This window comes from Carcharhinus amblyrhynchos, chromosome 5 (genome assembly GCF_965287045.1).
Source record: "Carcharhinus amblyrhynchos chromosome 5, sCarAmb.v2.hapA, whole genome shotgun sequence".
NCBI lineage: Eukaryota > Metazoa > Chordata > Chondrichthyes > Carcharhiniformes > Carcharhinidae > Carcharhinus > Carcharhinus amblyrhynchos.
Window position 1 is genome coordinate 37,518,458 of NC_137328.1, and position 23,406 is coordinate 37,541,863.

Sequence of the window (23,406 nt, forward strand, 5' to 3'; positions counted from 1 at the left end):
CTTGGTTGCACTCCCCCCTACGTGTATACCTTTCCTTGGGTAAGGAGACCAAAACTGCAAAAAAAATCTTTGGGTGTGAGTTCACAAAGATGCTACATAATTGCAATAAGATATCTTCACTTGTATAAATCACTTTGTAATAAAGGCCAACATTCATTTTTTCTGTCTGTTAGCTTTCAGTGACTCATGAGCAAGAACATCCAAGTCCCCTTCAAGTTCAACACTCCCAGTTTCTCCCATTTTGGAAATACTCAGTATTTCTGTTTTTCCTACCAAAGTGGGTAGCACCTCATTTCTCCACATTGTCTTCCATCTACCAAATATTTGCCCTTTCACTTAGCCTCTCCAAATCCCCTTGAAGCATCTTGCATTCTCCTCACAAGTTTCACTTTCAGCATTTCGGTACAGATTTAATAAGTTGAAGGGTCTTTTCTGCACTGTTAGACTCTGGCTATAACTAATTTTTATGTCACCTGCAAACTTGGAAATCTTGCATTTAACCTCCACACCCATTTCATTGATGTACATTATGAATAGCTGGGACCCAAGCACTGATCCTTGCTGTCCCCGACTTGTCACAGCCTGCCAACTGAAATTATCCATTTATTCCTGCTGTTTTCTGCCTATTAATCAGCTCTCAATCCATGCCAGTATACTGCTCCCAATCCCATATGCTCTAATTTTGTTTACTAACCTCTTGTGTAGAATGTTGTTCACAAACTTACTGAAAATTTAAATATACCGCCTCTACTGGTTCCTCTCTATCTATTCTGCTGGTCACATCCTCACTCATTTTGTTAAATGCAATTTCCCTTTTATAAACCCTGGATTTGCCCAATTGTACAAATCCACATTGATTTTGCTACGATTATTTATCCTACTATTATTTCTTAAATGTTCTTTTTTCAGATCCTTTATTATAGATTTGAACATTTTCCCTACTAATATCAGGCTAACGGGTCTGTAGTTTCCCATTTTCTTTCTCTCTCCTTTCCTTTCTTTTATAGTGAGGTTGCATTTGCCACCTTCCAATCTATAGGAACCACTCCAGAGTCTAAAGGATTTGGAAAGATGACCACCAATGCATATACTATCTCTGCCACCATTTTCAGTTCTCTGGGATGTTGATAATCAGGTCCAGGGAATTCTTCAACTTTGAGGTCCATTAATTTCTCTAATATGCTTTTTCACTAATCTCGTATCATGCATATCCTTCATTTACAGTAGTCTCTTAATTCTCCGTTATTTCTGACGCTTTGTGTTTCCCTCATAAAGTAGTTTAGTTTTTCAGCCATTTTTATTCCATTATAAAGTCTCCTGACTCTGCTTGTAATGGACACACGTTTATTTTTGCCAGTATTATCCTTTTTATGTACATATGGAAGATTTTACAGTCCATTTTTATGTTTCTTGCTAGTTTACTTGCATTCTGTTTTCCTTTTCTTGATCTTTGTCTTGGTCATCCTTTGCAAAATTCTTAAGTAATCCCAATTCTCAGGATTACCTATTTTTTTGTTGCAACTTCAGGTGCCTTTTCATCTGATCTCATGCTTGAGTTATTTTGAGAGGGACAATTGGAACACTTGCTGTGTTTCTGTGCATTAGTGGAATGTATTTTTGTGTATTTGTTCCTTAAATGTTAGCCCTTGTCTGTTGACGATCATACCTTTTAATGTAATTTCCGAATCTTCCATAGCCAGTTTGTCCCTCATACCTTCAGTTTCCTTTGTTTAGATTTGTGATCCTAGTCTTTGACTTTCAAACTTCATGTAAAATGCTGTCATACTATGGCCACTATTTGCAATTAGCTCTTTTTCAGTGGCGAATACTAGATTTGAGAAGCCCATTCCCTATTTGGTTCCTCAGTGTATTGCTTTATAAAACCACCTTGCGTACATTCCAATAATTAATCCTGCACAGCTGTACTACTCATTGGGTTTACCCAGTCTTCAGATTGTAATTCCCCATAATTACTGCATTACCCTTGTTACACACGCATCTAATTTTTTGATTTTGTATTATGATTTTCATGGCTGGCCACCAAAAATGTTTTCTACCCCCTTACTGTTTTAGTTTCACCCAAACTGATTCTATATCTCAACCTTCAGAACAAGGCCATCTCTCACTTCAATACTAATGCCCTCTTTATTTAACAAAACTACCCCACCACCTTTTCCCAGCTTCCAGTCCTTCCTGAATGCCACCTGTCCTTGGATATTCCGGTCCCAGCTTTGGTTTCCTTGTAATCAGCATTAGGCTATATGCATACATTTCTCTTTGAGCTGATGTGTTATCTGTTTTATTGTGAATGCTGTGGGCATTCAAGACAGAGCCCTTTAATCCTTTCTGAAACTGGTCCTGTAGACTCTGACCCTAAGCTGGCACATAAAGTTTTCAATTACTCTCCCTTCTTGCCATGCTCTGGTTAACAGTACTGTTGTTGCTACCTTGTCATTTCTCTTCAATTTATTCAGTCTTCCCCTGCATGATCTCTTCCTCCACTTTCTAAACCAGTTGGTTAAAGCCCCCCTGCTTCCCTAGTTACATAATTTGCTAAAGCACTAGCCCCAGCAAATTCAAGTGTTGACTGAGCCAACAGTATAGCTCTCTCTTCCCCAATACCAGTACCAGTGCCCCATGAATCGAATTCTATTTCTCCCACACCAATCTTTGAGCCATGGATTCATCTCTCTCTCTAATGCATTCATTTCGCTAATCTTAGTTACCCTTTGCCAACTTGCATGTAGAGATTATTACTTTGGAGGTTCTGCTTTTTAAATTAATGCCTAGCTCCTCATGCTGTCTCTGCAGACCTCTTGCCTAGAGTTACTATGTCATTGATACCTACGTGGACCACAGTCAGCACATCTCCAATTTGGTTGTTCTCCCCCCCCCCCCCACCCACCCAAAAACACGCACCGTTGAATGGCTTCCTTTCCTACAGTCAATCCACTCATTCGCCTTTCAGTCCTTCTTCTTATCCGCAAATGTAGCAAACGCCTTGTACTTGTTGGACAAAATCAAGGACTAAGGTTCCTCCATCGCTACAGGCTTGTTCCTACTAGAGTAGGAAGTAATACCATCCAACGCTTGTGTACCTTTTCTTTCAGTTTATATCTGTTGGTACCCATACTCCTGCCAATTTTGTTTAAACCCTCTCTAACCAAATGCGTGAACCTCATTGAAGGCACATTGATACCAATCCTGTTGAGGTGCAACCTGTCCCTTCTGAATAGGTATCTCCTGTCCTAGAACTAATCTGAGGCCCTCTCTCCTGCGCCATGCATTAAACCATTGACCCTCTTTATTTCCCTATTTCTGTTCTCACTGGAGTTAACGCTGGATGTTATACAGAAATTGCTAACTTTGAAGTCGGACTTTAACTTCCTGTTGTGAGAATTTCCCAGCTGTTTGATTGTAGTGTACTTCAATTTGTCATAATTGACCAGGTAACACCAGGAGATCAAGATCTTTCTTTAATAACAACAAGTGAACCACCAAGTGGTTTGAAAGTTCTCCGAACAATGGATTACAGTGGCATTTATATCTTCAGGCTCAGTTGCAAGTGATTTGCATGCACCAATCAAAATACTAACATTTAAATTTAGCTATGACCTACTGCAATCAATATTCCCACTTATGACACTCAGCATAGATGATTTCAGTTAACCAGTTACAATGGCAGTACATTTACCTAATTACACTATCGGAGTATGAATAAGCCATGTCATCTTAATCTAAAATTCAATTGTAAAAATGAAGCAATATTCAAAGTCCTTGATAATCTGTAACTTGTTATCTCGAGCAATGGCTTGAGACTCCCTTGAAATTACCAAAGTTACCATCTTTGTTTATTATTTTACTTTAAGCACAGTTGCATCTGCTTCACAGAAATTCTTGTAGCATTCGATTTTTAACCCTGAGAATCCCCCATGTTGGCCCTTGGTTTTACCCAAATGGGCCAAATTAGCTGTTGATAGTTCATCTCCCCTAACCTTTTCTTCTGAATAGCAGGCACGACAAACAGACTTCAGTTTTATGTTCAGTGCACAAGTTGGTCAGTGAACCTGCTGCTTATTAACTAATTGCAACCTAGAACCCACATTGTGATCAATGATATTGCATTCTTTCTTACTATATAAGCCAAGGCTAGTTCTTAATTCATAAGAGGTGCATGATCAGGTCATGATTTATCTACTTGGTTTCTCGAGGATGGTGGTTATCTATTGATATTATTTCCTATAGCTTCATATTTGCATGTTTTAGGGCTGTTTGCTATCCAGCTGCTTACAGACTTTGTTCTCTTTAAGTGACTAGACAAATAATTTCAGTTTTAAAATTGACCTTTATTACAAGCTATAGCTCAGGCACCGGTATGCTAACTAGTGGTGCAGTCCAGAGAGCTGGATACAGCATCTCACAGCAGATGTATATACTTCCAGATTGAATTACAAGAAATAGTATAAAAGAATCAGAAGTACATTTGCATAGAAATTATCTATAATCACTCTCGGCTATTGATTAGGTCTACATCATGCATATAACATAAGGGTTTGGTTGTCCAACTTGTGCTCGTCCACCTAATTGCAATATCACCAAGCACATATTAGTTAACTTCCAGACATAATTGTGATAGCTAATTTCTAACCGTGGTACATCAATTCTCCTATTCCATTGTCTCTTGATAGAGCAATGACGAGCTGCTGCTACACATTCAGTGGCGTTCTTGTGTGTATGCCTTCTCTGTAACGAAATTTTATGGCCCTCGATTCTTAACTGGGTCTGCTTTAATTGAGACTTCTGGTTTTCTCATAGCATTCCCTGAATGACTGAATTTATCAACTTGCAGCTTATGTAATTCTGGAACTTGTGTGATTATTAACCTTTTCAGTGAGTATGATTATTAGTGTGGCCACTAGCCCTCTTCAGCAGAACTAAGTAAACTAAAGCAAATAAATGCAGGGGTCCCATAGTCTCTTGACTGGCCCTCTCCAATACCATAACTTGGGATAATCCACCTTATACAAGTTTATTTCTCTTGCTAAGATAAAATAATTATAGAATCCCCACCGTACAGAAAATGGCTGTTGGACCCATCGAGCCTGAGCTGACAACAGTCCTACCCAGGCCCTATCCATGTAACTCCAGATATGTACCCTGCTAACCTGCCTGACACTGAGGGGCAATTGAGCACGGCCTAACTAAACCCAACATCTTTGGACTTGTTCAGGAACATGTCTCTTTTCATCTTGTATTTACAAATTGAAACTTGTGATCCATATTTGGTTTGATACGTCTGTGTGATTCTTCATAGTCAGCTGATCTGGGCATTGCAAGTGGGTCCAACAGCTTTTCCCATTGATGACCTTAACAGTATTAATGAGGCCCTGGAATGATTTTCAGATGGCGTCTGCCCCATTCACATTAAAATCTGGTTACTGGATGGGCAAACGTTGTGGAGAGTCAGTCTTTTAATATCTCCCCCCTTTTTTCAGGATGGGCAAGTATACTGTCTTGCCCCCATGATTACTATCTTGAAACCATTGTCTCAATCTCATTTAATTGGTGGTAAATCAGGCTTTGGTCAGTGACTTTGTTTAGGACAGGTTACTTGAAGGTTGTTATTAGTCCTCTCTGGTTACTTAGAATGAATTGCTTTTAAATTACACACAGTCTATACAAAATACATTTAAAAAAATCACGTATGGTTACAAAGTGTGAAATACAGTGACTTCTCTTGATCATGAATTAAACAGTCAAACTGCACCACTTTTGTGCACAAAGCTGAATATTTTGATTTTTTTTTCTTCAAATTTAGAGAATAGAACAATGTTTTAATTGCAGGAGAGGTGAATTTCAACCTTGACATCTCACATCACTTTAAGGCCATATGTACTTTCTCCCTTGTCAATTTTAAGTATGACGGTAAGTCATGTAATGAGCCTGTGCCCCAGAATTTGGAAACATTATATTGAGTTGCCATACTTGGATTGTGTTAACTGGACCAAAATTAATCAATTTACATCAGTTCCCCTGTCTTCAGTCTAAGATTATATGGGCATTTGCTGCCCATTATAATAACGTAACTGCTGTGTATCAAATATATTACATTGTGTTTTCTCCTGTGGGTACTAGGTTCTTGTGTATATGAGCCCACTTCAGTATGATAGCCAATGTTTTCTGGCTGCACCAGCATCATTGTAACTTACAAGCCATTTACTTATCCTGCTACCGTTTGTAAAGATGAAATTTGATCACTTGCAGAAATTAATTTCTTTCATGCTACGGGGATGAAATGTCATTTCCACTTAAGTCATATATAAAAAAAATTTCAGTTATCACAGGATGAGATCTTACTCCTTTACCTCTTGTCTTATTATTATTATTATTATTATTTCTTCTCTTCTCTGGCCCTTGAGTGGGGTGCTATGTGTAACAAGAAAATCCACTTTTATAGATTTTGGCTTCCTCTTCTCTAATTAGTATTAAATTCCCTTACATTTTCCTTTCTGTCTGATGTCCCCACCTGCAGATCACCTCACTCAGTTTCATTCAAAATAACATCATGCATGGACTTAAAATATTCTACAGTTCTCCATTCATCTGTATTCATCTCATGGATACTCCTCATCAGGTCTATTTGCTAGCAGGCTCTTAACTGTTCCAATCCAAATTATTTACCCTTTCGTTTGTTTTTGTGAAAGGAAAGTATGGACAAAGTTAATAAATGGATGGTTTTCTTGTGGTGATGCTTGTTACCTTGTCTATGTTATTTTTGAGAACAAAATTTGATACCCTAGCCACCTGAGGTTGTTCCAGATTCAAATAATAGTGCTGTTGGCTTTCAGATTTCCATTAATGCCTATTTCATCTCTTTAAAAGAAATATATCATAGAAACCATCTAAACTGTTTTTTAAAAATTATTTTCTTAGAGTTCCTTTTAAATGTCAGTTTTTTCATCTCTTATCTGTTAAATTCCACTTTTTAATCTTTTCCAGCCTTATTCAACTATTATCCATTCTGTTCTTTCCTCTGTGTTCACTCCACAGTAGCCTGTTGACAAACAGGGTCATATTGGACCCCTCTAACAGCTCTTTTCTTACCCTATTCACTACTACTTCTCTTATCTGCACGTAACATGCATAGTCCTTTCCCTCACTGTTTATGTAGCTGGCTGGGTTATTTCTCTCCTCTATAACTATGGTAATCTGCTTATTTGTGGAGAGCACTAAGTTATCCCATTGAGCTCTGCTGGCGTCAGATACTGCATTCAGCCTTCTCATGTTCACAATTTGTACTAGGGCATGTTGTGTGTGTACAGAATCCACCCCCCACCAAGCCTGTGATAAGTTCACTCATTTTGACTACCCATTCCAGGGCTATTGCTAGACGTTGTTCAAGATTGGTGAATGCACCCTTGCACTCCCCCACCCAGTATGTCTTTTGTAACTCTTCACGACGTACGCAGCCCCCTTTCAACTTCGTTTAAAATCAGACTGGCTATTGCTGTAGTGTTGAGAGTCTGCAGATGAATTCTCAAAAGCTTGTTCCACTTGCAAATGTTTGTATAGCAAAACACAAGAAACCATTCTGCTTGGGGAAAATTGATTCATTCATCTGAATATTTCTGACAATTCAGAAGTTAAAACTTTCTAATTCCCAATTCCTGCAAAATACAATATATATACAAATATATACAAATCAATACAGTTTCGGCTGTCAGCAGACAAGAGCTAATTCTCTGCTAGTTTGAAGAGGTGGAGTAGATGGTGTTATGACATCACCATCCTTATTTTGTTTTAATCGAACAAGAACATGGTCAAGGACTCATTTTTATTTAATCTCTCCTCGTGAACATTTTACTCAGAATCCAATCTCAAAATTTTCGTTCTGCCAGTTGTGTTGGGAATAACTCTGAACCTCACAAGATTGACCCATGATCAATCCAACACAGTATTGACCTTTGGGTGGCACAGTGGTTAGCACACTGCTACCTCGCAGTGTCAGGAACCCAGGTTTGATTTCAGCCTTTAGTGACTATGTGTGGCATTTGTACATTTTCCCCATGTCTATGTGGGTTTCCTCCGGATGCTACGGTTTCCTCCGGATGCTACAGTTTCCTCCCATGGTCCAGAGATGTGCAGGTTAGATGGATTGGCTATGCTAAATTTCCCCTTAGTGTCCAAGAGTGTGTAAGTTAGGGGAACTAGCAGGTAAATGCATGAGGTTACAGGTATGGGCTTGGATTTAATGCTCTTTTGGAGAGTCAGCGAATGCTCGATGGGTCAAATGGCCTCCTGCACTGTTAGGATTCTGTGATTCATTTTAAATATCCCAAACCTTACCATATCAAATCCAAACTTTCTTATTCTCACGTGAATTTGTATCCAGATTAAAATTTCCACATAGCAAAATGTCCTGGAATTGTGAATCTGACCAGTAAACATGACTCCAGATTCATTAATTTTTTTTAAAAAAATATTTGCTGTTTGATTTAAATCACAAACTATCTCAAAGTCACAATATCAGACAGAAGATATTAAAGCTTGAAACGTACAACACGCAAATGTCGTTTATAAACAAGCATAGAAACATAGCAAGCGCTTTAACAACAGTAAGCAAAATGAATTACATAAACATTCTTGTGGTTCTGTTTTTAAACTGCCAAACTGTCTGTAATGAAAAGCTCAAAATAAGATTAATTCCTGAGAAAGATAAACCTTAACAATGTAGCCCAAAACAAGGATAAAGCAAATATACAATCAACCACCCTGATTCTCACAGCTTGTAAATTTCAAACAATTAAACTTCGAGATGCTACAAATCCTTAGAGACAGAGCACAATCCCTTTTTTAAAATAAAAAAAACTACCCTCCATTCTAATAACTTTTTTGTTCCATTTAAGCCCATTTCCAATGCCTGATTTTTATAGAAATTTTTTTAATTCAAAATATCAATGTATTCTCACCCAAACAAATTGCCATCTGGAAAACTGAAGCAAAATACTGCAGATGCTTGTATTCTGAAACGAAAAACAGAAAATGCTAGAAAATCTAAGCAGGCCTGACAGCATCTGTGGAGAGAGAACAGAGCCATCAAGAAGGGTCACCCAGACTCAGTGTTGGTTCTATTCACTCTCCATGGATGCTGTCAAACCTGCTGAGATTTTCCAGAGTTTTCTGTTTTTGCACTTGCTGCAAAATCTTTGTTTTCTATCTGGGGTGATATGACAATACATTCGCAAATTTATTCCAAATTCCTACAAACTATGCTTAAAATTTCCACATTTAGCTGGTCACTGGGTCCCCATAAATCCACAATAAAGCCTTAAGTTGGATACAAGTTTCTGGGCAATGTAAAAGAAAATGACACTGTTGTGGGGGTTAACCTTTCTACAGAATCTAAGGGGCGAGTGGTGGGTGGAGAAACTTGGCATGCTGATGTCACTGTACATAACTTTTTTTAAAAGTAACCACACAAAACAAACTCAATTTTTAACTCATTCAATTTTTTGTTGCATTCCTCATGTCTTTCCTTTTTCTTCTTTAAACTAATTTTCAGTTTCCGATGTTCATTATTTAACCAACGTTGAATGAAATCTTATTAGTTTTTTTAACTCCAGTGTCTTAAAGTACAATTTGGATGTCAAACTGCAAGCTTTCTCTGACCTTCACAATGTATACAGCTTAATTCCAACTTCCAACTCAATCTTTTTAATTTTAAGTAGCCCTAATTTTTCTTGTACAGAATCCTATTTGTTACATTTTAACTTTGACTCAATAATCACAATCCTGTCTTATTTTACTTTACACCTTTTAGTTGTTCCTAGGTCAGCTGTGGTGACATGCACCATAGCTAAGAGAAACTGCTGTCCTCACATACTTCTAAATGAGTTTGTTTGCTTTAATTACAAGCTTGAGGTAAATGCAGTAACTTCAAAGTTTTCATTATTTATTTGAGCCTTCCAGCACTTGCAGCACAGTGGACTCTGTTGGAATGCATTCCTGTTTTTGCATTTTGCCAGTCAGAGAAAATTTTAATTTTCTGTGCCTCCCCATTCTATGGTAAATTCAAGCTTCGCTTTCTCAGTGCTCACTGCCATTGCAAAGGCTGATTGCAGACACTGACCTCACGATTGTAACTTCTGAGATTATGGTTTCTCACTTTGGTCCCTGAGACAGCACCCTCCCTCTAGGTCTCCTGACCTCTTGAGTATGAATCCACCATTTAGGCAGCTGTGATCTGGTCGGAGAGTATCGTTAAACAAGAGGTAATGCTCACCAAGCTGTAGCATTGCTTTCACAGCTAGCCTGAGTTGATCCCATCCTTGTTGGCATTTTTCTTGCGGGTGTTTCACAGCTCTCAACTATATTGTACCCCACTCCCTGCAACTGACCAAGTGAGGCTCCTAGAGTTCAAGATCTTTATTTGAGTCAAAGCAAGGGAACTAACTTCCCACCATGTGGTTTGCAGTTCCCCAGACAAAGGATTACATTGGCATTTATTCCTTCTGGCTCAGTTACAAGTGATTTACATCGACCAATCAAGAAAACTAACATTTTTTGATTATTATCTACAACCTAATATTCAATATTCCAGCTAATGCGCTCAACATGCACCATTTCACCAGTTTCAGCATCAATTCATTTACTTTATTACAATATCCAAGTTTGGTGAGGCATGTCTGCATAATATAGCTTCTGATTGTTAGCGAAGCGCGTATTCGACCCCTGATGGTCTATAACTGTAACCTGGAGCAGTGGCTTGAGACTCCCTTGTGGTTACCGAAGTTACTGTCTCTGTCCATTATTCTGTTATGTGCAGTCACGGTTGCTTCACAGAAATTCTAGCAGCATATAACTGATTTTTTAACTATTTCACTTCATATCCAGCTCCTGAAAATCTGACCAAAGGATGTCAAATTGTGTTTTCTGTTGCTGGTACCAATGTTCCCATAGGTTATGGCCCCCTCCCAACCCTGCAAAATATGCATCATCTTTTCCATATTATCATACTCTGGCACCAGGTAGGCAACACACAACGTGGGACTTGAGATGACTTTTACACAATGCTTTTTGTCCCCTTGACTATGAAATTGCCTATAATTAGTGCATTTGCGCACCTATTTTTGTACCCTTCTGTGTAATCCCTTGCCCATTAATGCCATGGTTTGGAATGTACTCGAGTTTAAGATATTGCCACCCATGGCAGTTTCCAAACCTGTTTGAGGATGGTAGTCTTGCATTGACTACCTCTTCCTGTCTTTCTGGATGGCTACCCAATGAGTATTGAGTATTAAACTCAATGCCTTTTGGGTCACCATCTCCTGGAATGCAATGTTCAAGAAAAGATTTGCTTCCTGATGCTCTATGGGAACTACACGTGCTCTCCAAGCTTGGAAATCATGAGCTCAAAACTCAAATGACAGGAGACACATTGTGCATGTAGTTGTCCAGATACATAAGGTGTCCTGTAGTTCTCACATGGTGCAGGAGTGCCCAAAACAGAAACACATTTTTGGAGGAAGGGATGGAGGAGAAAGGAGTTTAAGAAAATTATTTGCAGCTGAAAAAATAAACTTGCGGTTAACTTAACATTTTAGCAGACAAGAAAAATACCTGATGATGCTTTCTGATTCATCTGGTGGGAATGGCTTAACCTATTCTCAACCAAATCCGGTCAAGTCAGCATCCCTTTGATTTAAGGAAGTGGAGATTATGACTGTACTAGGGGAAAGACCATAGTGGGATAGAGTATTGGTTTATTTGGGGCAGTGGCATCAAAGGTAGATTGAAGGGTATGATTGACTATGTCAATACTTGCAGGAATTAGTGAAGAGAAGTAACTCTGCTTCTAGTAATCAGTACGAGGAACAGTAAGTAAGAAACAATAACAAATTCAACAATGAGTTGACAGATTAGGAAAGAAGTATGTGATAGACATGGACTAAATAAGAGATGGGAGAATAATAGCTACGCAAAAAGTAACTGAGTGTAATAGTGTGAGCCTGAGCGGGAGCCCCAGACTCTTTGAACTGTGTATCCTTGGTTATATGTGCTCCCTTAGAGAGCATTATTCATGTGGCTGCAGTGAACTTGACCACTTTGATTCAACCCAAGATGTTTTTTTCTAATGTAGTAATGGGGAAAAGTGGCCCCTCGTTGATTCAATACCATACTTTGCATTCAGGTGCTTGTGATTCAAGCCAAGATCAGTGTGCAACTTCATATTGTGTACAGGGCAAAATTTGGTTCAAAATATTTCCATTGCTCACAGCATTTCATATAAAATTCTTCAATGTATTGAGGCATGATGTTTTGGTAAATATGGGGCAAATTGCACACAATAGGGACTATTCTGTTCTATTTCTCTTCTGTCACTTTAAACATGCCTGTGTCTGTCTGTGTGGAGTTTGCATGTTCTCCCTGTGTCTGCATGGGTTTCCTTTGGGTGCTCCAGTTTCTGCCCACACTCCAAAATGTGCAGGTTAGATGGATTGCCCAAGCTAAATTGCCCCTTACTGTCAGGGGTAGTAGGGTAAATGCATGGGTTTGTGGGGATAGGGCCTGGGTGGGATTGTCGTCAATGCAGACTCAATGGGTCTTCTGCACTGTAGGGATTCTATGATTAAATAGTAGAGTACGCAAGAGATTTGTTAAAACAATCACAAAAACAGGTATTTTACAAGTTGACATTGCATCTTCCAGCATTCAATCTCCTGCATGCAGCCCCCAGCATATTGTACTTTACTAGTCTAATTCTTCACTAAGTTCATTTTCTAATTTAAGGATTCAGGTGTATGTCATTTAACAGTCCAATATGACTACAGCATACAGTAGTTTACTCAAATTCTACCTTGATCTCAACATTTCATGCACATTGAGTATTATGAATAGGGAGCCAAGCAGGTGCACTTATCTATTCAACCTCAACTAATCACTCTGTTACCATGGTTATGTGATCCATATAAAGTCTTCAATCACTTCATTGTTATCAATGTAGTGACCACACCAGTATTGTCCCAGACCCTGAAAACATGGCTGATAGACCTTCACAGTTTCCTTCAGTTAGCCTTGTTTTGGGCCTGCTTCACAAAGCACCCCTGCTGAAGAAAGCTGAAGCTGTTTCACCTCATTACTGTCATTTTAAGTGAGATTGTACCTCTCAAAGCAACAATTAATTTCTTGGCTGTTCAGTCATTTTGTAATCTTGTTTTATTGAAAAGTTCTAGTGAACTTGTATTTAAATTTTTATTTCAGCTATAAAACTTTTCCAGTGCTTAAATCAGAGCTGTTTGACAGACCACAAGAACTAAAGACACCAGCCAAACTTTTAATTGGAGCTACTATCCCCAGCAGCCCGGCCCTCATGGCAAAAAGAACAAAACAGGTAAGGGAAGTTTTGGGTCGGGTTATATGGTGCTTGGTCATAAAGGTAACTATTAACACCTATCATTTCATTAGTTTTTGACAGTTTTTTGTTTACATGTCAGATTTATAGGTGTAAAAATAGCTGAATATTTTGTACAAATGGGGCTTTCTAACACAATTTATACAGTACTAAAGCTCAGCATTTTATGTCAGACTTTGGGTAAGTCTGAAGGTGCTCACATTTTTGAGTTACTAAAAAAGAAAGACCCTTAAAGAACTGGAAATGACATTGATAAATGTTTGGAAGAAATAAATTAATTGTTTTGCTATATAATGGAGAATTGATCAATACTTTGCTCCACAGGAGATCAAAACCGCCCAGAAAATTGCAAAGAAATACTTTTCAAACCCTGCACTTTGGTCCAAGTGTTTGTTCAGCCATTGTTACAGCCTTTGGTTCATTTGCTTACCAGCATATGTTGGAGTTTCCCACTCCAAGGTCCGAGCACTGCAGCATGCGTACAATGTTCTCATGAAAATGAGAAATGTGAAGGTGGATCCGCTGGATGAGGCAAGTGTACATTTCACCACAATAATATTTGCAGTTAATTTGAAGGATTTAGCAATGTAATTTTACTTGTGCTACAGATGTGCTCATTATTGTTGTGTATCCACCCTTGGGAATGTGTTGATTGCCTATTCAATATAAGGAATTTAATGTGTTACAATTTCTGAAGAACGCTATGAAGAATGAATACTTTTCTTCAGTGCTCACTAAGGAGAGGGGCCATGTTTTTGAGGAGTTGTGCGTGATACTGGCTGATAGGATGGAGGGGGTAAGTGTTCTGAGGGAAGATGTATTAGCAATTTTGAAAAACCTGAGGGTGGATAAATCCCCTGGGCCAGATAGGTTACATCCTAGGATACTTTGGGAGGCAAGAGATGAGATTGCAGAGCCTTTAGCTTTGATCTTTGGGTCCTCACTGTCCACAGGGATAGTGCTAGAGGACTGGAGAGTGGCAAATATTGTTCCTCGTTTCAAGAAAGGAAATAGGAATGACCCTAATAATTATAGGCCAGTTAGTCTTTCTTCGATGGTCAGTAAGTTAATGGAAAGGGTCCTGAGAGATAGGATTTATGACCATTTGGAAAGGTTCAGTTTAATCCAGGATAGTCAGCACGGTTTTGTGAGGGGAAGGTCCTGCCTCTCAAATTTGATTGAATTCTTTGAGGAGATAACTAAGTGTGTGGACGAAGGTAGAGCAATTGATGTGGTATACGTGGGTTTTAGTAAGGTGTTTGATAAGGTTCCCCATGGTTGGCTCATGAAGAAGATAAGGAGATATGGGATAGAAGGAAATTTGGCCAATTAGATAAGTAACTGGCTGTATCATAGAAGACAGAGGGTGGTGGTGGAGGGAAAACTTTCAGACTGGAGGCCACTTACCAGCAGTGTACCACAGGGGTCAGTGCTGGGTCCTCTGCTTTTTGTGATTTTTATCAATGACTTGGAAGAAGGGGCTGAAGGGTGGGTTAGTAAATTTGCTGACTACACCAAGTTTGGTGGAGTAGTGAATGAGGTGGAGGGCTCTTGCAGGCTGCAAAGAGACATTGATAGGATGCAGAGCTGGGCCAAAAAATGGCAGATGGAGTTTAACTCTGATAAGTGTGAGGTGATTGATTCTGGTAGGACAAACTTGAATGCAGATCACGGGGTCAATGGCAGAGTTCTGAGGAATGTGGAGGAACAGAGAGATCTTGGTGTTCATATCCACAGATCTCTGAAGGTTGCCACTCAAGTGGATAGAGCTGTGAAGAAGGCTGTTAGTGTTTATTAACAGGGGGTTTGAGTTTAAGAGCCGTAGGGTTATGTTGCAACTATACCAGACGTTGGTGAGACCACATTTGGAACATTGTGTTCAGTTTTGGTCACCTCACTATAAGAAGGATGTGGAAGCATCGGAGAGAGTGCAGAGGAGATTTACCAAGATGCTGCCTGGTTTGGAGGGTAGGTCTTATGAGGAAAGGTTGAGGGAGCTGGGGCTTTTCTCTTTGAAGCAGAGGAGGATGAGAGGCGACTTAATAGAGGTTTATAAGATGATGAGAGGGATTGATAGTGTGGATGTGCAGAGACTATTTCCTCAGGTGGATGTAGCTGTTACTAGGGGGCTTAACTTTAAGGTTCATGGTGGGAGATATAGGAGGGATGTCCGAGGTACATTCTTCACTGAGTGATTGGGGTGTGGAATAACTGCCTGCTGTGATAGTGGAGGCCATGCCTCACAAATTTGGTTGAGTTTTTTGAGGATGTGACAAAAACGATTGATGAGGGAAGGGCCTCGTCTCCATGGATTGTAGTAAAGCATTTGACAAGGTCCCTCATGGCAGGCTGGTGCAAAAGGTTAAATCTCACGGGATAAAAGGTAAGCTAGCTAGATGGGTGGAGAACTGGCTTGGCCATAGAAGACAGAGGGTAGCAGTGGAGGGGTCTTTGCACAGTTGGAGGTCTGTGACTAGTGGTGTTCCGCAGGGCTCTGTACTGGGACCTCAGCTGTTTGTGATATATATAAATGATTTGGAAGAAGATGTAGCTGGTGTGATCAGTAAGTTTGCGGATGACACGAAGATTGCTGGAGTTGCGGAGAGTGATCAACATTGTCAGAGAATACAGCAGGATGTAGATAGGCTGGAAAATTGGGTGGAGAAATGGCAGATGGAATTTAATCCAGATAAATGCGAAGTGATGCGTTTTGGTAGATCTAATGTAAGGGGGAGCTATACAATAAATGGCAGAACCATCAGGAATATAGACACACACAGGGACCTGGGTGTGCAAGTCCACAGATCCTTTAACGGTTGTAGCACAGATGGAGAGGGTGGTAAAGAAGGTATATGGCATGCTTGCCTTTATTGGACGGGGCATAGAGTATAAAAGTTGGCATATGATGTTGCAGCTATATAGAACGTTGGTTAGGCTGCATTTGGAATACTGCATCCAGCTCTGGTTGCCACACTAACCAGAAGGACGTGGAGGTTTTGGAGAGAGTACAGAAAAGGTTCACCAGGATGTTGCCTGGTATGGAGGGTCTTAGCTATGAGGGGAGATTGGGTAAACTGGGGTTATTCTCAATGGAAGGAAGGAGGGGTGACCTAATAGAGGTGTGTAAAATTATGAAGGGCGTTGATAGGGTGAACAGTGGGAAGCTTTTTCCCAGGTTGGAGGTGATGAACACAAGGGGTCACAAGTTCAAGGTGAGGGGGGGGCAAGGTTAACACAGATGTCAGAGGAATGTATTTTACATAGAGGGTGTTGGGGGCCTGGAATGCACTGCGAAGCAAGATGGTTGAGGCAGACACGCTGGGATCGTTTAAGACTTATCTAGATGGCCACATGAACAGACTGGGAATAGAGGGATACAAACGAATGGTCTAGTTGTCTCATGAGCAGTGCAGGCTTGGAGGGCCAAAGGGCCTGTTCCTATGCTGTTTTGTTCTTCGGCGCTTTAGGAACTTTAAAGCAGTTATTGGATAGGCACATGGAGCACTCCAGGAATACAGGGAGGGAATAGCTTGATCTTGGGATTAGACATAGCTCGGCACAACGTTGAGGGCCGAAGGGCCTGTATTGTGCTGTAATGTTCTATGTTTCTATCACCAACTCAAATGTTCTAAGATTTTTTTGCAACACTTTGAAACATGCTTAAAGAGCTAAATGCCTATTTCTGTTGTGATGTTATATTAAGAAATGTTTCAGTAACAGTGTTCTAAGAAACTAAATGTCCTTGCTATTTATCAGTGCTATTTCTGCTCATCATCTTAATTCTGTTCTGTCTGCAAGCGAAATTCACTTTTTTCCATTTACTACAAATAGGTGTGCTACCGGGTTCTGATGCAATTGTGTGGGCTCTTGGGCCACCCAGTACTTGCTGTGAGAGTTCTGTTTGAAATGAAAAGTGCAGGTGTACAGCCAAATGCTATTACTTATGGTTATTACAACAAGGTAAGTTGGGAGCTAAAACCATTTGCATTGTGTGTTGCAGAAATTTAGTTTTTCTTGGCTATAAAGTCAGTACTGCAAATTGTGATATGGCTTTCTTATTCAATCAAAGGCCTTGTGAATTGTGATCAATTTTTTTATTTTGAATTTCTTGTAAGACTACAACTGGTACTTCCAAATGTGTTTTGTTTTTGGAAGTGTAGGAGATTCAATGCAGCAAGCAGAAACAGATGATTTTCTTAGTGTGGGCTAGCTTTGTTGCATGCTTTAAGTAGAAGAATTTAATGCATCCAAGTGTTATTGAGTATTTAATATTTAAAAAGCAAAGGGATTGTATTCATTGAAGGCGTAGCATGTGCTCTGGATAGTAACTAAGACGAATAGAATGCTGTTGTTGGCTACCAGAGAAATTGAACTGAAAAGTCAGGACGCTATGCTTCAGTTATGCAGGGAATTGGAGAGACTGCATCTTGAATATTGTGTACAAGTTAGGCCTCATTAAGGAAGGATGTAAATGCAATGGAGGCAGTTGAGAGGGGATTTTACTAGATAACTGGAATGAGCAGGTTGCCTTATGAGGATATGTTAGACTGCCTGGACTTGTTTCCACTGAAGTTTAGATGTGTGAGAGGGTAATTTGATTGAAATGGCCTGGACAAGATAGACATGGAAATAAAGTTTTCTCTTGTGGGTGAGTCCCGAATTAGAGGCACTTTGTAAAATTAGGGATTTTCTGGTAGGACAGAGCTGAGGAGAATCTCTTTCTGAGGATTGTGTAACTATGGAACACTCTATCCTAGAAGGTGTGGAACCGGGGTCACTGAATATTTCTATGGCAGAGGTGGCTGGATTCTTGTTAGACAAGGGAATCAGAGGTTATCAGGGATAGATAAGAATGTGAAACATCATGAACAGGTCAACCATGATATTATTGAATAACAGTGCACATTCAAGGAGCTGAATTTCATATTTTTGTAAACTGTGCCGTATACAAAGTTTAGGGTCAAATAGATTTGGAGAGCACCAAGATCTGAATGGCTTTCTATGCCATAATTTCTTTTATATAATGAAAGCTGTACTTGGATCAAGTACAATCACGGAACGGTGTAGCTATGTTGGGGCTGAGCGGAGTTTAGGATTACATCCCCTGTGATATACATGAAAATGAGCCAACTGCCCTTTATGGCTTTGGATTTGGTCTCTGCTGCCCTGTAGAAAGTCGATATGTTGATTGGCTCCCAAGATCAGAGTAGTCAACGAGGAAAATGGGGTGTCATTGGTCCTGTTGAAAATGACATTAGATCAGTATTGTGCAGGTATATTTAATTCCACAGACTAGGTAGACTACACGTTTTCCCACGTAGAGAGGTGCTGAGTATAGTTTGCGAGTGACTATCAGCATGTCGTAGAATATGATTATAAGGAGAATCAAGACAGGTATATATGGATGAAAGTAGCAAGAGAAAATGTTAATTGTCACCAGAACTACAAGTAGGGACAGATCATATGAACATTATATCAGCAAGGTGCTCAAACAAGAGCCCTAACTAGGAAGGTTCCAAGATTGGAAGGTTTTAAAAATCAGGGGTATATGAGGGAGTGGTGGCAGGAAGCATAAACAAAAATATGTGACACAGCAAATCCAGAATTGTAGATTACTGTGAAAAAGCATGCCCAAAGCATTTGCAACAAGATAAGTGAATTGATAGCATAGATTGCAACGTATGAGTATGATGTATTAACTGTTAGAGAAATGTGGTTGTAGGGTGACTGGGTGCTCAACATTCTCGGCTATACAATATTCCAAAAGAACAGGCCAAAAGGGAAAGGAGGTGGAGGAGTATTATTAATCGAGAGATTTTGGAGCACTGCTGAGTTGTGATGTAAAGGCAGTGGCTAGTAACGTAGAATTGGTTTGGGCTGAAATCATGAATCGTAGGGGTTGAAATTTTTCATAGCTCGCTCAATTCTGGGAGGGTACCAGAACATTGGGGCGTCATGGTGGTACAATGGTTAGCACTAGTTCCTCACAGCACCAGGGATGCAGGTTTGATTCCCGTTCTCTGTGTGGAGTTTGCACATTCTCCTGGTGTGGGTTTCCTCCCACACTCCAAACATGTGCAGGTTAGGTGAATTGGCTATGCTAAATTGCCACTTAGTGTCAGGAGGACTAGCTAGGGTTACAGGGATAGGGTCTGGGTGTGTCTGTGGTTGGTCAGACTCGATGGGCCGATTGGCCGCCTTCTGCACTATAGGATTCTATGATTGAAAAACAAGCAAAGTAATGCCCTTGTTCAAAAAGGAAGAAAGGCAAAAAGGGTATTATAAGCCAGTTAGTTTAACATCTATTATTGGCAAGATAGAGTCAATAATTAGAGAAAATAGCTAATCATTCAGGAAAGCTTAATATAATCAAACCTAGTCAACATGCTTTTGAGAGTAAATTATGTTTAACAAATTTGCTCAATTTCTTTGAGGATGTAACAGGGAAAATAGAGGAGAACCTGTAGATGTAGTGCATTTAGATTTCCAAAAGTCATTTGACAAGATGCTGAATAAGAGGCTTGTATATAAAATAAAAACCCATGGAATTGGAGGAAGTATGTTAGCATGGATTTTAAACTGGCTGTCACGTAGAAAACTTAGCGTTGACATAAATGGGTCCTTTTCAACTTGAAAAGGTGTAAGTAAAGGAGTGCCAGAGTTCTTGGCCTGCAGTTGTTCACTATTTATATTAATGACTTGGAGGGAGAAAGAGCATGTAAGGTTTCCGAATTTACCAATGATATGAAGGCAGGGGGAAGGCAGGTCGTAATGAGGATATTATGGTTCCACAATGGGATGTAGATAGATTAGGTGACTGCACGGAAACTTGGCAAATGGTGCTTAATATGGGGAATTGTGATGTCATGCACTTTAGTTGGAGGTATCAAAAGGCAGAATATTTTCCAAATGGCAAGAGACCGCAGGTGAGTGAAGTGTAGGGGGATTTATTTGTTCTAGTGTGTGAATCACACAAAGCTGGCACGCAAGTAGGTCCAACAAGTAGTTAAGAAAGCAAATGGAATTTGGCCTTTATTGCAAAGGGCTTAAAAATAGAGAGGTTTTGGTGCAATTGTACCGGGTGTTAGTGAGGCCTCATTTGAAATACTGTGTACTGTTTTGATCCCCTTACCTTACAAAAGATATAGTAACATTGGAAGTGGTCCAAAGGAGATTCAGCAGGCTAATTCCTGGGATGAGAGAGTTGTCCTTCCAAAATAAACTAAATAGCCTGGTCTGGATTCCTTGGAATTCAGAAGTGTGAGGGATGATCTTATTCAGACATTTAGGATCTTGAGGGGACGTAACAGGGTAGCTGGTGAGATGTTTTTAGTAGTGGCAGAGTCTCGAACAAGGGGACATGGCTACAAGAGTAAGGGCCAGTCATTTTATTTCTTCTCGCAGAGGGTGGCGAATCTCTGGAATTCGCTGCAGCAAAGGGTGGTGAAGGCTGGATCATTAGAATTATTTAAAGTGGAGGTGGATAAATATTTGCTAGATTGAGGAATAGAGGACCATGGGGAAATGGCACACAAGGGGAGTTGAAGCTGGCATGATCATATTGCATGACGGGGCAAATGTGACGGGCTTGGTGGCCGACTCCTGCTTCTGTTAGTACAATTTTAGAGAGTTACCAGTCGAATACGTGTTTTTTTCCTATCTCCTGATTTCCCCTTGCTATTTCTTTCCTCCATCTACAGTTTCCTACCCAACCCCAGCCTTTGTTACCTTCTTCACCTGCTCACAGATAGACTTCTGGTTCTCCGAATACCTCTCACAATAACTGCTTATGCAAAGCAAATCAAAATTCAACTACAATAGCTCAAATTTTAAGAACGTCATTACATTTGCATAGTCCATGTAGTCAGATCTCCAGAAATACCTTCAGCCAGAGTTAATAGCTTGCACACATGTAAGGGTCCTGAGTAAAAAGAAAGCAGACATTTAAATAAGTTATCATATGATGGGTACCTGGCTGCCATGGATGTGGTACATTCTTGGATTATTCACACATCTGGAAGTAGGCTTGATAATGACATGGATATATGTGATATTTACCCAGGAGTTTTAAGTTAAAGCTGCAGAACTGTAAATTAACCAACAATTGAATTGAGATTATTTTAAGTTTCATTTGCTCATTTAAATAGCAAAGCTGGGCAAAAATAATTTCTGGTAAGGCAAATCTTGGTTTTGTATATGCGTGCTCACGTGTAGAGCTTTACTTGCAGATGTCAAGATTCTGGCAACAGTGTAAACTTAAAGTCAGTTGTATTTTTTGTTGCCAATAATCATTTTAAAGTTTGCTTAACATGTACTGTATCTGATGCTGAGTGAGAACAGCTCCTCGTTTGTGGCACATTTTGCCAGAATGAATTGTGTTGTTAGATTGGTAACTTCTTAATCTCCAAATTTTGCGGTCTTTGCTAATAAAACAGTGTGAATTATTGCTGAAATGTCACCATAACTGTGGTTCACTGGTTATTCTACATTAAGAAGTCACATGCTACATTAACCACTCATTTCAAAAAAGTGTAACCTGACCCTCATTGTAAGCAAGGGCTGGGAAAACACACATTGAGTGGTGGAAAAGATAAAATAATCGTGTAGCAAGTGTTAAAATAAGTTTTGCTCAAAAATCAAGTTGTGAAAGTAGTTTTTATCACATTTGAGCCTCTGTGCAATTGACTTTTTTTAACAGGCTGTTTTGGAGAGTCCGTGGCCTAGCAGTAATCGCAGTGGTTGTTTTCTGTGGACCAAAGTACGGAATGTGGTTCGTGGTGTTTCTCAGTTTCGTCAAGTGTTTAAAAAATCAAACTCTTCAAATGCTCAAGTACCACTGATCTCAGGTATCACTTTTAAAGAAACTAAATTAATTGTCATATTTTAGAGAAGTAACTCATGATTTTTTGGTGTGTGATCTGGAAGGACAGTTAAGAAGTTTTGTTAGTCTCTTATTAATGTGACCTGTTTGATTCGAGACTAATACGATGTAAGCAAACGGTGTTTTCTAGCTTGTTGTACAATGTTTTGTACAAGATACTGAGAAGGCACGAGGGAGATAAAAGGTCTGTGTTGAGGATGTAGAATCTGGATTTGAACCCAGGTCTCCAAAACATTAACTAAGTTTCTGAATTAATAGCCTAGCAATAATACCATTCAGTCTTCACCTCCCCATTGGGCTAGAGATTCACTTTGCAATAACTTACCAAACTCCTTTCATTGGAACTCGACATCGCTGGCAAGGCCAGCATTTGTTGCCCGTGTCTAATTGCCCTTGTACTAAGTGGTTTGTTTGACAATTTCAGAGGGCAGTTTGAGTCAGTTGCGCTGGGGGTCTGGAGTTGCATGTAGGCTAGATAAGGACAACTTTCGTTCTCTGTAGGAAGTTAGTAAACTAGGTAGGTTTTTAGTGTTCAGTTGCGTAATTTCTAAGCGTAGCTTTGATGCCAGATTTTATTAGATAAATTCAAATTCTACCAACTGCCATGGGGGATTTGAATCCATACCCCCAGAGCACCACCTGGATCTCTGAATTACTATTTAATTGACATTGTTATTAAACCATCATCTCCTTACCTTCGTAACACAGTAGATCTAACTGAAAATTACCAATTAATCACATTAAATGTTTTGAGCAATTTAAACTAAGATGTAAAACCAACCCTGTATAGTTCAGCTAATGTATTGGTTTGCGTGAAATAATTTATTCAGTGGAAGATTATATGCCTGTGCCCAATTAGAAAAATGATAAGTTGATGACTGTCTTGGGCCCTGTTACAATAGGGTTAGAAAATGGGTTGATTTAAGAGTTCATTAGATAGCGAAAGAGAAATAAAGGCAAAGAAAGATTGCACTGAGAGGAAAGAGAAGTGAAAAAGAAGTAAGGAGAGTAGCATTTAAAATTCCATAATCTCTGGGTACAATTTACTAAGACAGCTTCATTTGTTTCCTTTTTGGGCAGAAGAGGTTTAGGGACGTTGCAGAATCATAACTTA

At 39.6% G+C, this 23,406-nt stretch overlaps 1 protein-coding gene across 4 annotated transcripts in view; it reads left to right on the forward strand.

Moving 5' to 3' along the window:
• The window catches only part of dennd4c (DENN/MADD domain containing 4C), a 259,275-nt gene that overhangs the window by 162,211 nt on the left and 73,658 nt on the right, over positions 1 to 23,406 (forward strand). For all 4 annotated transcript variants that reach the window (XM_080188659.1, XM_080188657.1, XM_080188658.1 and 1 more), the window contains 4 exons: positions 13,261 to 13,390; positions 13,736 to 13,942; positions 17,243 to 17,371; positions 22,110 to 22,257. In XM_080188659.1, the coding sequence (XP_080044785.1) occupies positions 13,261 to 13,390; positions 13,736 to 13,942; positions 17,243 to 17,371; positions 22,110 to 22,257 (614 nt within the window). The remainder of the gene's footprint in view (positions 1 to 13,260; positions 13,391 to 13,735; positions 13,943 to 17,242; positions 17,372 to 22,109; positions 22,258 to 23,406) is intronic.